Here is a 21,112-nt window from a genome sequence, read left to right as displayed (position 1 = left end):
AGTGGATAGAGCATCGGCCTGCAGACTGAAGGGTCCCGGGTTCGAGTCCGGTTAAGGGCATGTACCTTGGTTGCGGGCACAACCCCAGTAAGGGGTGTGCAGGAGGCAGCTGATCGATGTTTCTCCCTCATCAATGTTTCTAACTCTCCCTCTCTCTTCCTCTCTGTAAAAATATCAATTTAAAAAAAAATTTTTTTTAAAGAAATTTACCCAAGGTAGTGGGAGCAAGGTTTTGACCCCATACTCTTCGAGTCACTATAGCCTGTCACCTCCTTAAATAAAAAAAGGTTGAGGAGCAGGGAAGGAGGTGAGAGTTAAACATCTTCTATGTAAAACTTGAGCCAATGAATCTATTTCATTTTAAAGTGTATTCATTACTGTTATTTACCTCTTAAATACCATTTTAAGATTTTTCAAATGGATTTCTAATTCATTTTAGCAGATACTTGACACTGATATTCCAAAGTAGATGAATATTGTTGTCTTCATTATTTCATTGGTCACAGAGATACTAGGATTTCTAACTCAGAACCCAAAGCAAGAGTGAGGATTTGCATTCACCAGGCTTTAGGACTATAGTTTTAAGTATGCTATGCCTAATGAAGAATAAAAAACCAGTACGTCAGTCATCAGAAATCAGGAATAATTAAAAACAAACATTTATAGCTATTTCTTCCATAGTCCCAGCTTTTCTCTAAAGTGCCCTATACGTACTGTACACTTCTTACCAGTTTGTAGCAAATCAAGTCTTCCTTAACAGTGAACATATGCCTAATCCAAACAAGTAAATACAACTGAAATTTATCCTCCTCTGGCTTTTACTGGATTGGGAAGGCATTTTCCTTCTGTCCAAATGGTTTTGTTTTTTAATCACCACCCAAGGACGCATTTTGTTGTTGTTGTTGTTTTAATATATATATATATATACTAGAGGCCCGGTGCATGAAAATTCATGCACTGGAGGGGGGATCCCTAGTCCAGCCTGCCCCTTTCATAGTCTGGGAACCCTCAGGGGCAGGAGGCGACCCAGCAATCAGGGGAAGGCAACACCTCATCACACCTCTGGTGCTGCCACTGCTGGCAATGCAAGCCTCAGCCGGCCCTGGTTACCTGAGCCTCGGGAGGCCCTGTGAGTCTGGACAGCCGCCATCCGAGGCTTGCCTGCATCTCGGGCCGGCCCTGGGTGGCTGCAGGCCTGAGGGGACTGGGAGACTCCGGAGGCAGGAGCGTAGCAAGACCGGGCCCGCCTAGGGACAGGCCTGGCCTTACCGTTCACCTGCCACCCCGGCAGGGCTGAGGGGACTGGGCGCCGCCATCTTGTGGCTGTGGGCGCCACCATCTTTGAGGGTGTGGCAGTCAATTAACATATTCCCTCCTTATTGGCTGTGGGCACCACCATCTTTAAGGATGGGGCAGCAATTAGCATATGCCCTCCTTATTGGCTGTGGGCGCCACCACCTTTGCGATGGTGTGAGGGTCAATTAGCATTTTCCCTCTTTATTAGATAGGATATTATTCCAGAGAGGAAGGGAGAAGAAGAGAGAGAGAGAAACATCAGTGATGAGAGAGAATCATTGATAGCCTGCCTCCCACATGCCCCCCACTGGGGATCCAGCCTGCAAACTGGGCATGTGCCTTGACCGGGGATCGAACCATGACCTCCTGGTTCATAGGTCGACGCTCAACCATTGAGCCACGCCAGTTGGGCTGAGGATATGTTTTTATTGCTCTCTAGAGAAAGGAAGAGAGAGAGACAGACAGACAGACAGACGGGTTGCACTCTCCTCTGCGCACCGACCAGGGATCAACCCGGAACCTTTTTGGCGTGCATGACGATGCTCCAACCAACTTTTATTGACAAGAGATTTAGAGAGTTCTCTCGACAGCCTATTACTGAGTCTAACTTCCTTTATTTTACCCACACTAACATAAATATCAACTTAAGCTCATACTATAATTCAAAGGAAATGACAGAATGGGAAACTCCCTTTAAAAGTTATACTGGGTTAGGAGCTTAAAGAGGACCTACAGGCTTCCCCAATTAATTATTGGCAAAGCTTCACATTCTTGTCAACAGAGAAGGTGCAGCAGGGAGGGCTTTAAAAGGACCACAAGGTTCCCTGGAGAGCAGGAATTCCCATTCCCTAGAGTGGTCATTGAGCAAATCAGAGACATATTTTCTCGAAGCACTGATGTCTGATCGAATCCACCTCAGCTACCACTCAGCTTGCTAAAATTACAAAGGAAGACCCTGTGTTTTGAAGCGATCATGGCTTGAATCCTGGCTCCTCCACCTACTTAACTGTGTGGGTGGGTAAGCTACTTAACCTTTCTGAGCTGCCATTACCTCTCCTCTCCCCATTGTTCTCGATTAAATTACAGAAGAAATGGCATGTACCTAACACAATGCCAGGCTCATAATTTGAGGGCTGTAAGGAATTTAGCAGAGTGTCCGCCACAAAGTAAATGCCCAATAAGGGATCGCTGCAGTTATTAATAATCTTCGAGTGTTGGTTTCTTCTTTGTGCCTACTACCTCTGGCTCTTTTATTGCTTACTAGTACCTGCATCACTGACTGGGGGTGCGGGGAGAAAAACGGGGTGGAAAGCAATGAGCTCTTTGGACAGATTAAGTGACGAAATAATTGCTGAAATTAAATGAGATAATGTGTGGACTTAATTTCTTGTTTTCCACCTGTCTCCAAGTAGCATACATAATTGAGAGCTAAATATTTTATCAATAGCAACATTGTCTTCATCAGGGACTTACTCACCTGGGCAAAACTCTATCAAAAACTGGCCTAGGATCCTTTCAGGAAACCAATAATACCCTAATTAAGAACAAAAAGAAACACGTAATGACTACCTGAAAAGGCCCAAAGATATTGATATGACCTGTGGGTAAAACGTTTTCAAACCCAGAGAGAACATATTTCAGCTTGATTACACGTCAGATTCATATCTCCTGGAATTATAAGTCAGAACATCGGAGGTTTTTGCTAAATGTCATGCACTATCCTGTCATCTCCCGTATTTCCTATTGCTGTTTCAGAAAGTTGGCCCCTTGCATTAATTTTTGTCATTTCAAGGGTAGCAGTTGTTTGGAACCCTGGAGATAATTATCAGCCTTCTCTTGCTTAGAAAGTGCCCTTGTGAGGAGAAGCACTTGGTGAGACAGACTGAGGTTGAAATCCTAGCTCTGCCACTGAGACCTTGGGGGAGCTATCCTCTTTGTGCCTGTGGGGTCCACAGTCCTTCCTGGGGCTTTGAGGAGAAATGGGGCAGTGTGGAAGAGCGCCACCATGGTGCCTGACAGTAAATAGCAGGCCTCCAGTGACTATTCTGGCTCCTTCCTGTCGCCACACCCTCAAGTAAATTTGTTGGTAATAATGCTGTGCCTTTCTTGTGTTTCAGGATGTGCTTTTGGGGGAAGACAGTGGCTCTGGTCTAGTGAAGGATCCACGTTACTTGGCTGGCCCTGGACCCAGGTATGTGTGCTGCCCTCTGCCTTACGCATGCAGCTGGAGTTCAACGTTTGTGTGCCTCTGAATAAGGAATGGAAATGGGATATTACGATGTTTCATTGTGTCCGGTGCTGCCTTCTCCACTTGTCTAGGCTGTGGGGAACTTCTTTATTTATAGATAACTTTCTCTAAAAATGACACTTGTTCAAAGTAGATTTTGAGTGTGTGCTGGTAAGGCAACGCTTGGCTTCTCATGAGCTTCGCATCAGAATAGTTCGTGGGTATGCGCTTCTCCTGCTCACCTGTGCTCTCACACACCGGGCCTCTCTCACGTGGCTGATCTCTCCCAGTTCTGTGTGTAGAGGGCTAGCCTGGTGACTAAAGTGCTCAGAGAGGAATGAGCATTTCATGAATGGCTTCACACAGGGAGGCAAACCCACAGGAAGCACCTGAAGTAAAAAATAATGGTCCGAAATCATAATGTTTAGGCACTAAAGGATATACTATGAAAGAAAAAGTCATTTTAAAAATTTATCATCAGCCCTAGGTGGTTTGGCTCAGTGGATAAAGCGTCGGCCTGCAGACTGAAGGGTCGCGGGTTCGATTCTGGTCAAGGGCACATGCCCGGGTTGTGGGCTCGATCCCCAGTAGGGGTTGTGTGGGAGGCAGCCGATGGATGGTTCTCTCTCATCATTGATGTTTCTATTTTTCTATCCCTCTCCCTTCTCTCTGAAATCAATAAACAAATTAAATTTTAAAAAATATTTATCATCAAAATCATTTCTCCCAGGTAGTAAAATATAATGGGCAATTATTTAGAATTTTAATTTTTTAACTAGTCACATGGAGCTGAATAAGCAGAAAATTCCAAAGAGAGTTTTCCCTGAACCACATGCCTATGTATATATAGTTTTAGTGTGGCGTCATAGAGTTAGCTTCTATAATCTACTTACTAATGATGGTGCATTTAAACCCTCCCTACTACCTTCCATGTTTTCCAAGCCAGTACCCTAATTTTTATTATAATTCATGCAGTCATTGTTTCCCTCTTTTTCTTTATTCACCTTCTCAATAAATCACCCTAAAACTGTCACGTAGGAGCAGCCAACGTGGTCAGGAAGTGATGTTAAGTTACCACCTCCACTGCCAAGAGCAGCCTTCCACAGTTCTGTGCTCTTGCTCCTGTGGCTGGGCCTAACGTGAATAAGTATTCCGGGTGAGGCCGAGGACGTTGGTTAGTTTGGGGGCATTAATTAAACGCCAGAGACAAAGGAAAACTATCCGTGAACTAGAGCACTGCCAAAAGAGAACTGGTCTGAAGTCAAAGGTGAGACTACACTCAACCATAAAAAAATCAAATAGCTCATTCATAAACAGGGCTTGAATAGCCCGGCCTGTGTGGCTCAGTGGTTGAGCTTTGACCCATGAACCAGGAAGTCACGGTTCAATTTCTGGTCAGGGCACATGCACCGGTTGCAGGCTTGATCCACAGTGTGGGGGGTGCAGAAGGCAGCTGATCAGTGATTCTCCTTCATCATTGATGTTTCTATCTCTCTCTTCCTCTCCCTTCCTCACTCTGAATGAATAAAAAACATATTTTAAAAAGTTTTTGGAAAAAACAAAAAGGACTGGAATAGACATTTCTCCAAAGACGATAGTCAGGTGGCCAACAAGCATATAAAAAGATATTCTACATCACCAATTATTAGAGAAATACAAATCAAAACCCCATTGAGATACCATCTCACACCCATTAGGATCATTAAGATAACTATTATCCTACATTATAATAGAGAAACATGCAAATTGACCGCACCTCCGCTATGCCCATGATTGGGCCTGCCAGAGGCTGGGGGCGGGACTCCGGGTGGCCTAACTGGCCATTGAGAAAACCAAGATGGCGGCGCCAAATCCTCTTAGTTCCGGGGGTCCTGGTGAGTGATGGCAACCCTAGAGGGGCGTGGTATGCACAGCCAGCAGCCTCCCGGGGGTCCCAGGTTCAATGGCGACCAGGGGGGGCGTGGCCGGGCACGGCCAGCAGCCTCCCGGAGGTCCCGGGACCCATCGCGACCCGGGGGGGCGTGGCCAGGCACGGCCAGCAGCCTCCCGGGGGTCCCAGGTTCAATGGCGACGGGGGGGGGGCGTGGCCGGGCACGGCCAGCAGCCACCCGGGGGTCCCGGGACCCATCGCGACCCGGGGGGGCGTGGCCGGGCATGGCCAGCAGCCACCCGGGGGTCCCGGGACCCATCGCGACCCGGGGGGGCGTGGCCGGGCACGGCCAGCAGCCTCCCCGGGGTCCCAGGTTCAATGGCGAACCGGGGGGGCGTGGCCGGGCACGGCCAGCAGCCTCCGCGGGGTCCCGGGACCCATCGCGACCCGGGGGGGCGTGGCCGGGCACGGCCAGCAGCCTCCCGGGGGTCCCAGGTTCAATGGTGACCCGGGGGGACATGGCCGGGCACGGCCAGCAGCCTCCGCGGGGTCCCGGGACCCATCGCGACCCGGGGGGGTGTGGCCGGGCACGGCCAGCAGCCTCCCGGGGGTCCCAGGTTCAATGGCGACCCGGGGGGGCGTGGCCGGGCACGGCCAGCAGCCTCCGCGGGGTCCCGGGACCCATCGCGACCCGGGGGGGCGTGGCCGGGCACAGCCAGCAGCCTCCCTGGGGTGCCGGGACCCATCCCGACCCGGGGGGGCGTGGCCGGGCACGGCCAGCAGCCTCCCGGGGGTCCCGGGACCCATCGCGACCCGGGGGGGCGTGGCCGGGCATGGCCAGCAGTCACCCGGGGGTCCCAGGTTCAATGGCGACCCGGGGGGGCGTGGCCGGGCACGGCCAGCAGCCTCCCGGGGGTCCCGGGACCCATCGCGACCCGGGGGGGCGTGGCCGGGCATGGCCAGCAGTCACCCGGGGGTCCCAGGTTCAATGGCGACCCGGGGGGGCGTGGCCGGGCACGGCCAGCAGCCTCCCGGGGGTCCCAGGTTCAATGGCGAACGGGGGGGGGGCGTGGCCGGGCACAGCCAGCAGCCTCCGCGGGTGTCCCAGGTTCAATGGCGACCCGGGGGGGCGTGGCCGGGCACCGCCAGCAGCCTCCCGGGGGTCCCAGGTTCAATGGCGGACACGGGGGGGCGTGGCCGGGCACGGCCAGCAGCCACCCGGGGGTCCCGGGACCCATCGCGACCCGGGGGGGCGTGGCCGGGCACGGCCAGCAGCCTCCCTGGGGTGCCGGGACCCATCGCGACCCGTGGGGGCGTGGCCGGGCACGGCCAGCAGCCTCCCGGGGGTCCCGGGACCCATCGCGACCCGGGGGGGCGTGGCCGTGCACGGCCAGCAGCCTCCCGGGGGTCCCGGGACCCATCGCGACCCGGGGGGACATGGCCGGGCACGGCCAGCAGCCTCCGCGGGGTCCCGGGACCCATCGCGACCCGGGGGGGTGTGGCCGGGCACGGCCAGCAGCCTCCCGGGGGTCCCAGGTTCAATGGCGACCCGGGGGGGCGTGGCCGGGCACGGCCAGCAGCCTCCGCGGGGTCCCGGGACCCATCGCGACCCGGGGGGGCGTGGCCGGGCACAGCCAGCAGCCTCCCTGGGGTGCCGGGACCCATCCCGACCCGGGGGGGCGTGGCCGGGCACGGCCAGCAGCCTCCCGGGGGTCCCGGGACCCATCGCGACCCGGGGGGGGCGTGGCCGGGCATGGCCAGCAGTCACCCGGGGGTCCCAGGTTCAATGGCGACCCGGGGGGGCGTGGCCGGGCACGGCCAGCAGCCTCCCGGGGGTCCCAGGTTCAATGGCGAACGGGGGGGGCGTGGCCGGGCACAGCCAGCAGCCTCCGCGGGTGTCCCAGGTTCAATGGCGACCCGGGGGGGCGTGGCCGGGCACCGCCAGCAGCCTCCCGGGGGTCCCAGGTTCAATGGCGGACACGGGGGGGCGTGGCCGGGCACGGCCAGCAGCCACCCGGGGGTCCCGGGACCCATCGCGACCCGGGGGGGCGTGGCCGGGCACGGCCAGCAGCCTCCCTGGGGTGCCGGGACCCATCGCGACCCGTGGGGGCGTGGCCGGGCACGGCCAGCAGCCTCCCGGGGGTCCCGGGACCCATCGCGACCCGGGGGGGCGTGGCCGTGCACGGCCAGCAGCCTCCCGGGGGTCCCGGGACCCATCGCGACCCGGGGGGGCGTGGCCGTGCACGGCCAGCAGCCACCCGGGGGTCCCAGGTTCAATGGCGACCCGGGGGGGCGTGGCCGGGCACGGCCAGCAGCCTCCCGGGGGTCCCGGGACCCATCGCGACCCGGGGGGGCGTGGCCGGGCATGGCCAGCAGCCACCCGGGGGTCCCAGGTTCAATGGCGACCCGGGGGGCGTGGCCGGGCCGGGCCAGCAGCCTCCCCGGGGGTCCCAGGTTCAATGGCGAACGGGGGGGCGTGGCCGGGCACGGCCAGCAGCCTCCGCGGGGGTCCCAGGTTCAATGGCGACCCGGGGGGGCGTGGCCGGGCACGGCCAGCAGCCTCCCGGGGGTCCGGGGACCCATCGCGACCCGGGGTGGTGTGGCCTGGCACAGCCAGCAGCCTCCCTGGGGTATCGGGACCCATCGCGACCCGGGGGGCGGGGCCGGGCCCAGCCAGCCGCTCCAGGGGTGATGTCCCTGGGCAATCGCCACCCTCGCCTAAATGGCTGGTGCTGAGAGGGATCAATGGGGCCAGTGGAAGGAGCAGGTGGTAGTTGACCACCGAGGCCATCTGCAGCAGCCGGATGCAGAGCTGGGGTCCACGTTCTCCAGGTTGGCCTCCGTGGGGCCCGAGTCGCACCCATAGTAGCCGAGTGGACATGCTGGCATAGTAGCCCCAGCATGAGGCCAGCTTCCCAAGCCAGGCTGCGGAGGGAGGGAGGGCCTCTGGGCTGGGAGCACTCCCCCACCCCAGTGGACAGGGCACAGAGAGCAAGCAGCAGAGAGCTACTAGAGGTGGTGGGTGTGGTGGCCTGGCTTCCAAGAGGCTGGCTTCAGCTGCTGTGGCCTGCGCTGAGGTGGCTGGTGGTGGGGGCAACTGCATGGGCGCATCCGAGGCTGGGGCACTGGGAGACGTGGGACTGCAGCCCAGAAAGCGAGGCTCCGGAGGACCTGGTCACCGACCCCGGGCATTAAAGCCGCCTCCTACAAGATGTATCCTAGCCTAGGTGTGTGGGAAGCAGGTTCAGGAACCTCTCCCTTTGCGGCGCCAGAGCCCAGGCCTGCCAGCACCCCAGAGGAGACCCCCACCAGGATCGGGGGCGTGACCAGTCTCTAAACCAGGGTGGCCATTAGCCTAGGCCTGCCAGCACCCCAGAGAAGACCCCCACCAGGATTGGGGGCGTGACTGGCCTCCAAACCGCCAGTGACCCTAACCCAGGCCTGCCAGCCCCCCAGAGGAGATCCCCACCAGGATCGAGGGCGTGACCAGCCTCTAAACCTCCCGCAGCCCTAGCCCAGGCCTGCCAGCACCCCAGAGGAGACCCCTGCCAGGATTGGGGTCATGGCCAGCCTTCAAACTGTGGCGGCCCCTAGCCCAAGGAGGCCTCCTGGCCGAGGACGCCTGAGTCTGTTCTTGACCTAGGGCCGGACTCTCCCCACAAGGGACTCAGAAGCCACCAGAGTCTAACTGCCAGTCTCTGGGAGTGCATCCACTGTCCACCAAAAAGTAGGGCCATCAAAGCATTCAGTCTCAGTGCAGGCACAGGTCTGTGGCTGACGGGGTGGAGGCCAGACCAAAACAAAACAGCAGAAACACCCTGCCCACCTGGGCGGGTACTGCTGTAGTCCACGTGGCCTGGGCAGTGTAGAAAGCGCTACCTTCTCCCAGGTCCTGTGCTGGCACCGCCGCCTCGCTCACCCTCAAGCCCCCCTGAGTCCTGACAGCAAAGTGTGTGGGGCATTCTGCAGGAGTTGTGCCATTCTGGGTGCTTTTGCCCAAAGACACACTTTGGGATGAATTCAGAGCCACATCTCATTTCCCATGACACTGGAAGAACCATGTAAAAGGATTTTGACAAAAGCTTTCCACATCTCTGTTTATTCTTTTGAATCCATAAAACGACCTTAAAAAAAGCATCCGGGCCACCTAAGAAAGAATGCACTTTCTGGCCAGAGCACGCAGGATTCTTTTGCCCAACAGGTTAAAGGGAGCAGAGCTGGCACAGTGGGAATGGCCCTGGTGCCCTATGAGGAGACCGGGGGAATGGGGTTGCCGAAATTCCATAAGCCTCTTGCCACCTTCTCCTTTGCAAACCACACCATCCAGATCCACCAGGACTGGAGGCAACTGGGAATCACAGCCGTGATTTGGGACATGGTGAGCAAATCTTGAGGGGCCTCTGTAAACATCTGCAATTGATTATAAGACTGGTCTTTATTTAAAAAGAAATAAAAGAACAGCTTTGTTGAGAAATATCCATATACTGTACATGTCACCTAAAGTGTACAATGAACTGGTTTTTTAAAGTAAATTCAGAGTGGTACAACCATCACCATGCTCAATTTTTAAATATCTTCATGACCCATCCCCTCCAAAAAAAACTTCTACCCATTGGAATCACTTTCCTGATCATCTTCCCCAAAATAGATTGCACTTTAAAGGTGGGTAAAGGAAAGTTGAGGGAAGTTAAAACACTGCACAAAGGATATTGTAAGATGACAAAGCCCAAAGTGAAGCTCATGTGTTTTCTTTAAAAAATATATATTTTTAAAATGTCAGAAAGGGAGAGGGAGAGAGAGATAGAAACATCAATGATAAGAATCACTGATCAGCCGAAACCGGTTTGGCTCAGTGGATAGAGCGTCGGTCTGCGGACTGGAAGGTCCCAGGTTCGATTCCGGTTAAGGGCATGTACATTGGTTGCTGGCACATATCCTGGTGGGGGGTGTGCAGGAAGCAGCTGGTCGATGTTTCTCTCTCATCGATGTTTCTAGCTCTCTATCCCTCTCCCTTCCTCTCTGTGAAAAATCAATAAAATATATTAAAAAAAAAAAAAAAAGAATCACTGATCAGCTGCCGCCCACAGGCCCCCTACTGGGGATTGAGCCCAAAACCCAGGCATGTGTGCCCCTGATCAGAATCAAACCTGGACTCTTCAGTCCACAGGCCGATGCTCTCTCCATTAAGCCAAACTGACCAGGGCCATGTGTTTTCTTCAAGTTCTGCGTGGTTTTAATGGTCCCCAAATCTATACTAATAAAAGGATAATATGCTAATTAGAGTGGTTGTCTTCCGGACATCTTTCCAGACAAAGCCGCAGTGGCTACAAAGGCCAAGGCTCAGGCAGCCATAACCAGCTGCAGTGGCAGCAGCATTGGGGTTATGGGGGTGGTGCCTCCAGAGGGAGGCCAGACTGGGGGCCAAGACACAGGCAGTTTGGGGTGATCAGGCTGATAGGGGAGGACAAGGTAGGGGCAATCAGGCTGGCAGGAGATCAAGGTAGGGGCGAGCAGGCAGGCAGGCAGTGGGGTTAGGGACAATCACACAGGCAGGCAGGTGAGTGGTTAGGAGCCAGCGGTTCCGGATTGTGAGAGGGATGTCCGACTGCTGGAAGTTGGACATCCCCTGAGGGGTCCCAGATTGAAGAGGGTGCAGATTGGGCTGAGGGGCACACCCCCCACCCCCACCCCCAGTGCACGAATTTCGTGCACCGGGCCTCTAGTTGAAAAATAAAAGTGTTGGTGAGGATGTGGAGAAATTGGAAGTGCAAAATGCTGCAACTGCTATGAAAAAACTCAAAAAATTAAAAGTAGATCTACCGTATGACCCAGCAATCCCACTTCTAAGTATTTACCCAAAAGAGTTGAAAGCAGTGTCTTGAAGAGATACTTTCGTACCCAGGATTACAGCAGCATTATTCAATAGCAAACAATCCAAATGTCCATCAGTGGAAGAACAGCTAAACAAAATGTGGCCACTTCATACAGTGGGATATTATCATACAGTGGGATGTTATTCGGTCTTAAAAAGGAAGGAAATGCTGACACATGCTATGACATGGGTGAACGTTGAGGATATCAAGCTAAGTGAAATAAGCCCGTCACAAAAAGGCATACTCTGATTCCACCTACGTGAGGTATCTAAAGGAGTCAAATTTATAGAAACAAAGTGGAAAGGTGGTTGACGGGCTGGCGGAGCGGGGAAGAGGAGTTGTTGCATACAAGGTACAGAGTTTCAGATCTGCAAGATGAAGAAGTTCTGGAGATCTGTTTTGCAATGACGTGAATGGTTAAAGTAGTAAAATTTATGTTATGTGTTTTTTACCACATGAAAAGAATGCTATGAAGGTGGGGAAAGGAGGGGGGGATGAGACTAATTGGTCTCAAACTCCGTTCTTAAATATTAGAATTCCTGGATACAGATCAACAGATGCTTGCCTTGCACACTCTATTATCAAAGAGACTCAAATGAAATTTTTCTTATCCTTTATCTTATCTTTTGTTCTTTTTTTTTTTAATATATTTTATTGATTTTTTGCAGAGAGGAAGAGAGAGGGATAGAGAGTTAGAAACATCGATGAGAGAGAAACATCGATCAGCTGCCTCTTGCACACCCCCTACTGGGGATGTGCCCACAACCAAGATACATGCCCTTGACCGCAATCGAACCTGGGACCCTTGAGTCCGCAGGCTGACGCTCTATCCACTGAGCCAAACCGGTTTCGGCCTATCTTTTGTTCTTGAAAAAATACAAAACAGTCACCCAGAAGAGGCATTATCAACCAAATTAAGCAAGCATTTAACTCAAATAAAGCCTTCAAAGATTAAACAAACTGAAAGCATGTATCAAGGTTTGCTGGGCTGGATCTTAAAGGATAGGGGCTATCCTCTTGTATTATATGCTTTAGTGGTGTCTTCCCTAAAAAGCCTCAAGACACAGAGGAAGGAAGATGAAGGTACCCGAATTAGTCACAGAGCATCCGATTCCAGTGGACTCCATGTCCTATCGGAGGATGCTAAGTTTATAATGTACAGTTTAAAGAGCAGTTGGGTAGAAGAGACATTGTTCAACAGACATTTACTAACAGGGCACTGTGTGCCAAGGGGGCCCACATGAATGAGACGGGCAGTGCCGAGCACGCCTTGAACCTCCTGCCTCTGCGCTTCTCGCACACCCATTTGCGTACCCGACGGGGTACCGAGCCCCCGATCCTAGATAGTGAGAGCGATCCTAGATAGTGAGAGCGTCCTGGTAAAAACAAACAAATAAAACCACCTCTCAGTGAAAAGGGTCTGTGATGGAAAGGCAGAGGTTGCATCTGAGAAAGAGTGAGAAGGAGGGAGGGAGAGAGATGAGAGAGAAACATCGATCAGCTGCCCCTGGTTCAACTATCTGCACTTATAGAAAAGAAAACGAACCAGCACAAGAGGGACTAATTTGGTCTCTGCGGTCTTTTCCTTCAGTGTGCTGCATTCCCCCTGCCACAGGCACTCGGACGATTTCGTGGCAGGCCTGTGTCTGTGCCGGCCTTGGGCTTGGGGCTGAGCCATGCTCCCTCAGGACGCGGATCTGCACAATGAAAAGGGCCATCTGCTCTCCAGATTCACTGGCATGCTAGTCAGGAATTTACAGAGGATGGTGGTTTGCTGGAGACACCCTTTCTCCTCACATCAACTCTTGCATGGCCGGCAGGCGGGCAGTGCTGCACACTCTTATTTTCTCTGTTTTGTCCTCCTCGTTGTCCTCTGGAACACAATCACAAACGTATTGGAAGTCGCTGGGGTTTCCTTGGAGCCTAGCTAGGGGGTATTTGTTTCAATCACCATGCACCCTGTCTGTCCAATTTTGTCAGTCTTTCTCCCCAGGTAACTGCTCATCAGCTCCTTAGGTGAGAACCGCTCCCCTTCCTCTTTACATTCCATTTTAAGAAATGAAAACACTAAGAGACTAAGGGAAAGTTGCAAATAAAACCTTCAAATTCAGCAGGCCCCGCATATGCTTTTCGAACAGAACTCCCCTGCAGGATGGCAGTGGGAGAGAATGAGGTAGCATTCTCGTCCCCCGAGGCCGGAGCTGGCTCCCGAGTAGGCCTCAAAGCAACTGAAGAGATGTACCCACTTGTTTCTTTCCTTCTATAACCTGAAGCCTGTCCTCAAAGCCACCTTGTGTGGGTGGTGAGGGTGGGAGGTGGGGGCAGCGAGAGAAGGCGAAGTCAAGCAAATGCCATGTGACATTTCCCTGTAGGAGGTCATGCCTGTCTGGCATTTTATTTAAACTCGGTTCTTTGCAGGAGCAGCTGGTGGGGGCGGGAGAGAGTGTGCAGCTTCCCTGTCAGTGCCTTTCCCGTCTGTGCCGTGAACCTGGGCTCGGTGTTGGCTCCTTCCTTCAGAGCCGTCGTGCTTGTGCTTGTGTCCTGCTCCAGGTCCCTCGGTTGTCCGGAAAGAGGCGAAGAAGAGATGCTAGTGCTCAAACACCAGCCCAGCCCTCGATGGGGCGGTTCAGGCTGCAGAGCAGTTGGTGCCTCCATTCCCAGTGACTCTCCCGGACAGCCGGACCATCAGAGGCCGGCCAGCAGGATGCCCTGCCCCAGGCCCCTCCCCACAGGGCTGCCAGGGCATCTCACAGACACCAGGGCAGGGCCGCTGACCCCCCTCAGCTCCGCTCTGCCTTCCCCCGCCCCCTCCAGCTACTGTCCACAGGCTGCCAGTGATCAGCCGGCTGGGAGGGACAGTCAGCCGGGCCAGCAGCCTCTTCCGCCCTACACCCCAGCAGGGACTCACAGAAGCAACGGCCCCAGCCTGGCCCAGCCTCCCCGTCCTAGAGGCCCTGAGCCCCACAGCCCGGAGCACGGGGCAGAAGAGGGGACGAGGAAGCAGCCTCCCCCACCTCGCGTGAAGTGGGCCCACACCGTCCGAGAGAACAGCCTCCCCAAGGAGTCTTGCTCACCCGAGTTAGCAAGCCTGAAGCACTATAGAAAACAGCAGAGCCTCCCAAGTTCAAGCAGCACTTCCGACCCAGACACGCCTCTTGGGGTCCCAAGCACTCCAGGGAGGATCTCCCTCCGAATATCGGAGTCCGTCCTGCAGGCCTCCCCACTGCCTCGGGAGGACTACGATGACGAAGTGTTTGTGAAGGACTTGCACCCCAATGCCACTTCCCACCCCACATTCGAAGCTCTCCCCCTACCCCCACCCCCACCCCCTCCACCGAGCCAGGAAATCCTGGTGAATAGCTGGGACGACTTTCCTCCCCCTCCTCCCCCAGCTCTGTGTGAGGCACAGCTGGACAGCGAGGATGGCATGGAGCTCCCCGCGAGGTGAGTGGGCAGATTGGGTAGGGCGGCAGGCCCTTAGCTAAGGAGGAGAGGGTTTCCCTCACTAGTGAGAGGTTTTCACACTCCAGGCTTTCCAGACCCTCCAGCTTTTGGCCACTGGAGAGCCTGGTGTGGAGGGGTTTTATAGCTCAGCCCCTGAAGCTGGCAGGTCGATGCTCTTGTTTACCTTGGGTGGTGGTTATCCTAGCAGTCATTGGGCAGCAAGGCGTGAGAGCAGTGAAAACGAAAGTCCTCACCCAGGGGGCATAGTTCGCTTCTGTGGGGCCACATCAATAGCACCCCTCCTTCCTGCCCACGTTCTGAATCGGTTAAGGAATGAGAGGTAAGAGGAAGGCATACAGCAGACAACAACATCACTCGTATTACTGAGAGAACGGATATGGAGAAATGGCTTCCATTCCGACACTGAGGCCCCAGATTAAATAGGTTTACCTGCCTATTCACAGGCCATGCCAGACATCCACACATACACATGTGTGTCTATTTTATATATAGGGCATCCAAATAAATGTATATACACATTTTGAATAATTATAAAGGCAGTATTGGTTAAAATACATTCCATTTTCAAAATTGAGCTATCAGCTGTTAAAGTGTGTATACATTTTGGGGGCACACCCTGAATAGATGGAGAGAGAGCGAGAGAGAACAAAAGAGCATGCCTAGAGGCAGCTTGCTTTTAACTAGAAGAGCTGGACTATGAATGGTCCGGCTATGGTTACCTTCTCTTCCCAAAGACACTAGGAAGGAATCAGGAGTAGGCCTGAAGGTAACACTTATGGAAAACCTGCTCTTGGAAGCCAGAAGAATGAGGAAGAAGCATTTCCCAGCACACGCTCCTTAGGACAAGTGACCTTTCACAACACTGAATAAAACTCCAACCCCCACATTGCCTGCTATCACTCTAAATACCAGAGTGATTTACCACTACCCTCTGTCCACCTGGGCCCTGCAGACAGCTCTAGATTATGAATTCCTACTCGATGCATCCCCCTTAAAAAGTCACACGACCTCCCCATGAGCAATGAGTTGAAGGCCCTTAAGATGCTCGGAAATGTGACCGCCTCGCCCACTCCCACCAGCCCAGTGGTGACGGCTCTTGCACCTCATCCTCACCTTTCTATTGACTCTTTCTCACCACCTCTCTCTCTTTTTCTTTTAATATCCAGTAGCTCCAGCAAATCTGCCAACAGGACAGTTGCCAAGGAAAGGCCCGTGCCTGGGGCAGCCCAGTTGGTTGGCCATCAGATACCAGCTTCCAGACCCCAAACTTCCATCAGAGGTTCCGAGGCCCATGGGCCCAGCCCGCCCCCCACCACGGGCCCCCGGCCCCAGCATGCTGGGCCCCTTGGCTGGCAGCCAGACCCAGGAAAGCAGCCTCCCGCTCTGACCCAAGGCCTCGTCCACGACCCACTCAGTGGGACTCGGGGTTTAGAAGACAGTGCCAGTCCTGGTCCTCAGAAGACGTCAGAAGACATCAGAACGGAGGTGCTGGCCAAGGAAATTGTCCACCAAGACAAATCTCTGGCAGACATTTTGGACCCCGACTCCAGGCTGAAGACCACCATGGACCTGATGGAGGGTTTGTTTCCTCGCGATGGTAACTTGCTGCAGGAAAACGGCGTCAAGAGGAAGGCCATGCAGAGAGCCGTCAGCTGCCCAGGACACGAAGGCAAGAGGTAGGTCCCTGGTAATGTCCCCAAGCAGACTTACAAGTGAACTCCATCCACGGGTGATAAGTCTGGGGCTACTTAGCTGATCTTGTCCAACTTCCAATGATCCTGACCCAAGAGTGACATTTCCTGTCAGCTTTAGGGGAATGGCTCTGAGGAGTAGGAGGTAGGACAGACTGGTCTTAAGTTACCAGGCACTTGTCCAACAACAAAAAATAATCCTATATAATAAAAGGCTAATATACAAATTGTCCCCTCTACTGGGAGTTCGACCAGGGAGCGGGGCCGGTGGTCCCTCCCCCCTGCCGGCCCTGCCCCCAATCAGCCCCCTCACCCTTATGGGGGTGGGGCTGGCCAACCTCCCACGTCCCCTCTCTCCCTCCCCCCCCCCCCACCGCCCAATCAGGCAGGCCTGCCAGACCCCACCTGTGCATGAATTCGTGCACCGGGCCTCTAGTAACAATAATAATAGTGTTAATACTTATTCATGTTCTTTGTGTCAAATGCATTCATTTCTTTATATAAACATCATCTTGTTTAATCTTCAGAAGAACCTTCTGAGATAGCCTCCAGTTTTATCTTTATTTTACAAGTGAGGACATTGAAGCCCTGAGAAATTATGACCGTGTCCAACTGAAGTCAAAGAACATGTGAGCGCTGGCACTGTGACCCTGCCTGCTCTCGCAAGGATTACACAGTGCCCCCACCTCCACAAGCACGCAACCTCCCATTCTCCATCAGTCACCTTTACGGGTACAGAGAGCCCCTCAGAGGGCAGTGCTGAGGGGGAGCAAGTAGAAGCGGTGAGCACAACAGAGCCCCCCTCCCACCCCCGCCCCAAGGCAGAACTGAACAGGTCTTTGTAAAAAGGATGAGAGTCTAGAGACATCGATTTATACCACACTGACATTCACCTTTGAAGAGTTAGGGTGAATGCTCGTGTTCTAAGAATCAAGGAAGGTCTGACTGGGGCACACGCGTGGTTTTGTTCAGCCTGTGAGCCTCTGCCCCTGAAGCTCCCTGAGCCCCACATGTTACGGCCCCGTAACCTGTCCCAGCACCCAGCCCAGGGGGCAAAAGGACGGTGAGCAGTCTGTGTTTCATTCTTTTGATTTTTACTGCGTTATTGAATATCTTCTTGCATGTTTGATTTCCTTAAAGTACTGCTATGGGAAAGATTTAGAGTAGTTTTATTTTCTTTTTAATTCCCAAAGAAAACTGAATTGACAGATTGGAACTCCACAGTTAGTGCTTCCAGACTAAATGAACACAGAGAGCATTTCATCTAAAGTTGGATGTGCATTTTAGAAACTTCCAAATGATCTCACTAAATTACAAGAATGCCATGTTTTGTTGGGAGGGGGAAAAAGAAAGAATTATGTAGTAATTTCAAGCTCTTCGATATCAGAGGCTTTCCTGATACGACTCCTGAATACTCAGTCACCTTGCCCATCCCTTCTTTTTCAGATTTGGCAGAAATGAATTGAGGTGAAGTTGGCTTATCTAGGGTCATGTATTTGGCAAACATTTACTGAGCACCTACAGTATGCAAGACAATGCACTGGGTATCAGGAGGGGCCCAAAGATGGGTGTGCCAGTTAGCTCACCATGAATGGTTGTGGTAGGTCACAGCGAGGGGCTTCTAGTCACTTCTGTTCTCTGACCACTTGCTGCAGATAGGTCAGTGTAATGTATAAGCACATCCTTAGCATTTCCCAGCATTGCTATTGAGAACCTATGTTCTCAGTCAGTTTAGACATGAAGTGGTCATGTGGCTGTTGCAGGAGGAATTTCAAAGGATGGCAGGTGCCATCTTCTGGTGGGAATGAGCATAGCTCTGTTGTGCGTGAGGCTGCAAATATCTATTGTGAGGTTTAGTTATCAAACGCATGAGAAGCCCACTTGTAATGAATATATCTGGGCAGCCGGGGGAAGAGGGGGCACATCAAAAAAACCCTTTTTCTGTGTTTTTTTTTAATTAACTGGATTAGATGTAACTATATTGCTTAGAGGAATAGTCCATCAAGCAGGGAACTAGTAAAAAAGACTTTTGTGGGGGTTTTTATTCCACAGTAAAATGATGGTCTACATGTTACGTAAATGTCATAGGATTGAACAGCTGAAATACCTCTCTGAGAGAGCCTACCCTACTTCCATAGTCATTTATTCAGTGGGAAGTCTGAGAGGCAGCTTAATTATAGTAAAACAGAGAACACTCGGTATTAGGTTTCTCAGCTCCTCATTTGTTCCCCAGCCTTGAAAACCCCTGCTGTGGAATCAGTGAGTAGATTTCACACCTTATATTCATTGACCAGGAAGCTCCAGATTTCTGGGGCTTATACAGGATGTCAGGCTTAGGGAGAAGGAACATTGACAGATTCCAAATAACAAGTATATGTATGCATCAGAAAGATAATGGTAACCCTGGAAGAGTAGGAAATAACCTAAAATCTGAGGTACGTGCAATAGCCTTAAAATACTTCCACACTGAAAGGCTCCGCTGTCTTTCTGTGAAATGGGGAGTCAGCATCGTCTTACATTTATCACAAAAGGAGAACCATGCAGAGAGGTCAATGACTTGCCCAGAGTCACCTGACAAGTCCGCAGGCCTGATTCCCACTCCTCCCTTCCCAGTACCGCCTTTGGTGGTTTTCATCCCAAGTTTGCCTGGATTCAGGAGCTCTGCACATGGTTATCACTCACCGGTAAGTATTGACTAGTCCGTTCATCCTAATTTCCAGGAAGTAATTGAATAGGATTTTTTACACACGTCTGAAGGGAGAGACCTGGTGAAATGAAGCTTGCTGGTATGTGCTGTATATGGCTCTACTTTTTGTTCTTTATGACCCAGGAGTGAAGACAAGGAAGCAGTGGGCATGCTGGTCAACTGCCCTGCCTACTACAGCGTGTCGGCTCCCAAGGCTGAGCTTCTGAACAAAATCAAACAAATGCCAGAAGAGATGAATGAGGAAGAGGAGCAGGTGGATGTCAATGAAAAGAAGGTAAAGAATCGGGACCTGTGTTTTGTTTTCTTCAGAAAGCTAGCCAGGGGCCTAGCAGGGTTACTCAGTAACGCCCCTTATGGCAAGAGGGAAAGGGGCCTATGACATCACCCATCGCGCCCAAACCGTCATTGGACTCCGGACGAGCATGGCACTTTGAGCCATTTCCTCACAGCTCGCCTGTCACTTTCACTTTTATAAATGACAGAAGTGAAGGTTAGTGGCAATTAGTTATTTCCTGAAGGTCTCATAGCTGGGACTGGCCCCCAGGTCCCCGGCCTCCTCGCCCAGCACAGAGACCACCACACTGTTCTCAAGGCCTGTGTAACTTCCATTCGTGACTCACGCGCAAAAGGAAAACTAGAAAATCTAGAAATGTTAAGGGAAGAGAGACTGGATCATGAAAAGGCCCTTTGGAAAAGGTAATGTTAATCTTTAAATTCCCCAGCTCTCTTTGCCATATCCCCAGTGAATAATAACTTGAGGGCACAGTATTGGAATTTAGCTGTTAGCACTTGATACTCTTACAGAAATTTTCATTGCTAAGCGTTTTTAAAGTGACCACGCTGCTGTCTTCCCCAAGGCCATGGAGATCTAAGCTGGCCTGTGCCTACAGGGGAGGGCGTTCCTGCCACTCCCCTGTCCCTGCAGCCCAGAGGGGCTGCCTGACCCTGTGCTCACAGCCCTCAGCTCAGGCCCTCGTGCTGAAAAGGACTCTTTGTGAAGGCTTGCCTCTCGCTGAGTCTGGAATGTAAATGGTTCAGTGGTACCAATTCTAGGAGAAACTTTCTCGTGTGATTCCATTCATTTATTTTAGAATATGTGTCCTAAGCCCTCGTGTTTATGTACTGGAATGAGACCACAGGATACAGACCCTGGGGGCAGGAAGCGGTGGGGCAGGAAGTCTTAGGGGTTTAGAAGCACCTCCTTCAGTGGTCTTCTCCCTCCTGCTCCAGCTCAGGGGGCTCACAGCGCCAGGGCTGACTTGCTGAGGCAGCCACCGTGGTAACACACTCTCTCCCAGCCCAAGGCTTTCCCTTTTAAACACCTGCTTCATAGCACATCTCACATCCCTACCTCAGTGCTGCTGAGCGCCCCCACTGAATGGGTCCTCTGAGTGAGGAACCCATCTTGCTCTGCTCTGTCTAGGTTTATCCCAGAGAGGGAGCTATAGAAACCCTATTACAGGTATCAGGCTGCCATGACATCTTTAAATAACGGAACATTTTACTTTTCTTATTTTTTTCATGTAGATATACCCTGCTTTACAATAGCAGTGTGGCATATTACTCATTGCTTTGCCCTCCACATCTCAATTTGATTTTTAACCTCTTTGTCATCACTTTATTATCACCCCCTCATTCTGAGGATTATGTGGCACAAAGTATTTTTGGACTGAGTATATGAAGGAAGAGAGGATTATTCCTCATGGGAAATAACATTATATGCCATTTATTGAGTACTTCCTATATTCTAGGTGTGAGCTTTTTTTTTTTTTTTTTTTTTTTTACAGACTGCTATATTATCTTTATTTTCACAAAACCGTATTGTCACATTTTATACTGAAGTAATCGGAATGAGTCCAACAAGAGGATATGGGGGCATTCAAGACAAAGGGAATGGGGTGGGGAAAGACCTAGAGGTGTGGAAAACCGTAAGGAGCGTGTGTCTTGAAGAGAGGAACTTCTGGTAGCCTGGTATTTTGGAAT

General features: G+C 52.5%; 1 protein-coding gene across 1 annotated transcript in view; it reads left to right on the top strand.

Moving 5' to 3' along the window:
• SHROOM3 (shroom family member 3) overlaps positions 1–21,112 on the top strand; it is a 292,517-nt gene that overhangs the window by 255,691 nt on the left and 15,714 nt on the right. The window contains exons 9-12 of the mRNA XM_054728118.1: positions 3,414–3,487; positions 13,817–14,710; positions 15,898–16,407; positions 19,253–19,403. Of these exons, the coding sequence (XP_054584093.1) occupies positions 3,414–3,487; positions 13,817–14,710; positions 15,898–16,407; positions 19,253–19,403 (1,629 nt within the window). The remainder of the gene's footprint in view (positions 1–3,413; positions 3,488–13,816; positions 14,711–15,897; positions 16,408–19,252; positions 19,404–21,112) is intronic.

The sequence above is a fragment of the Eptesicus fuscus genome, chromosome 2 (genome assembly GCF_027574615.1).
Source record: "Eptesicus fuscus isolate TK198812 chromosome 2, DD_ASM_mEF_20220401, whole genome shotgun sequence".
Lineage (NCBI taxonomy): Eukaryota > Metazoa > Chordata > Mammalia > Chiroptera > Vespertilionidae > Eptesicus > Eptesicus fuscus.
Note: the sequence above shows the minus strand (reverse complement) of the source record. Positions and strands in the feature narration are given on the sequence as shown.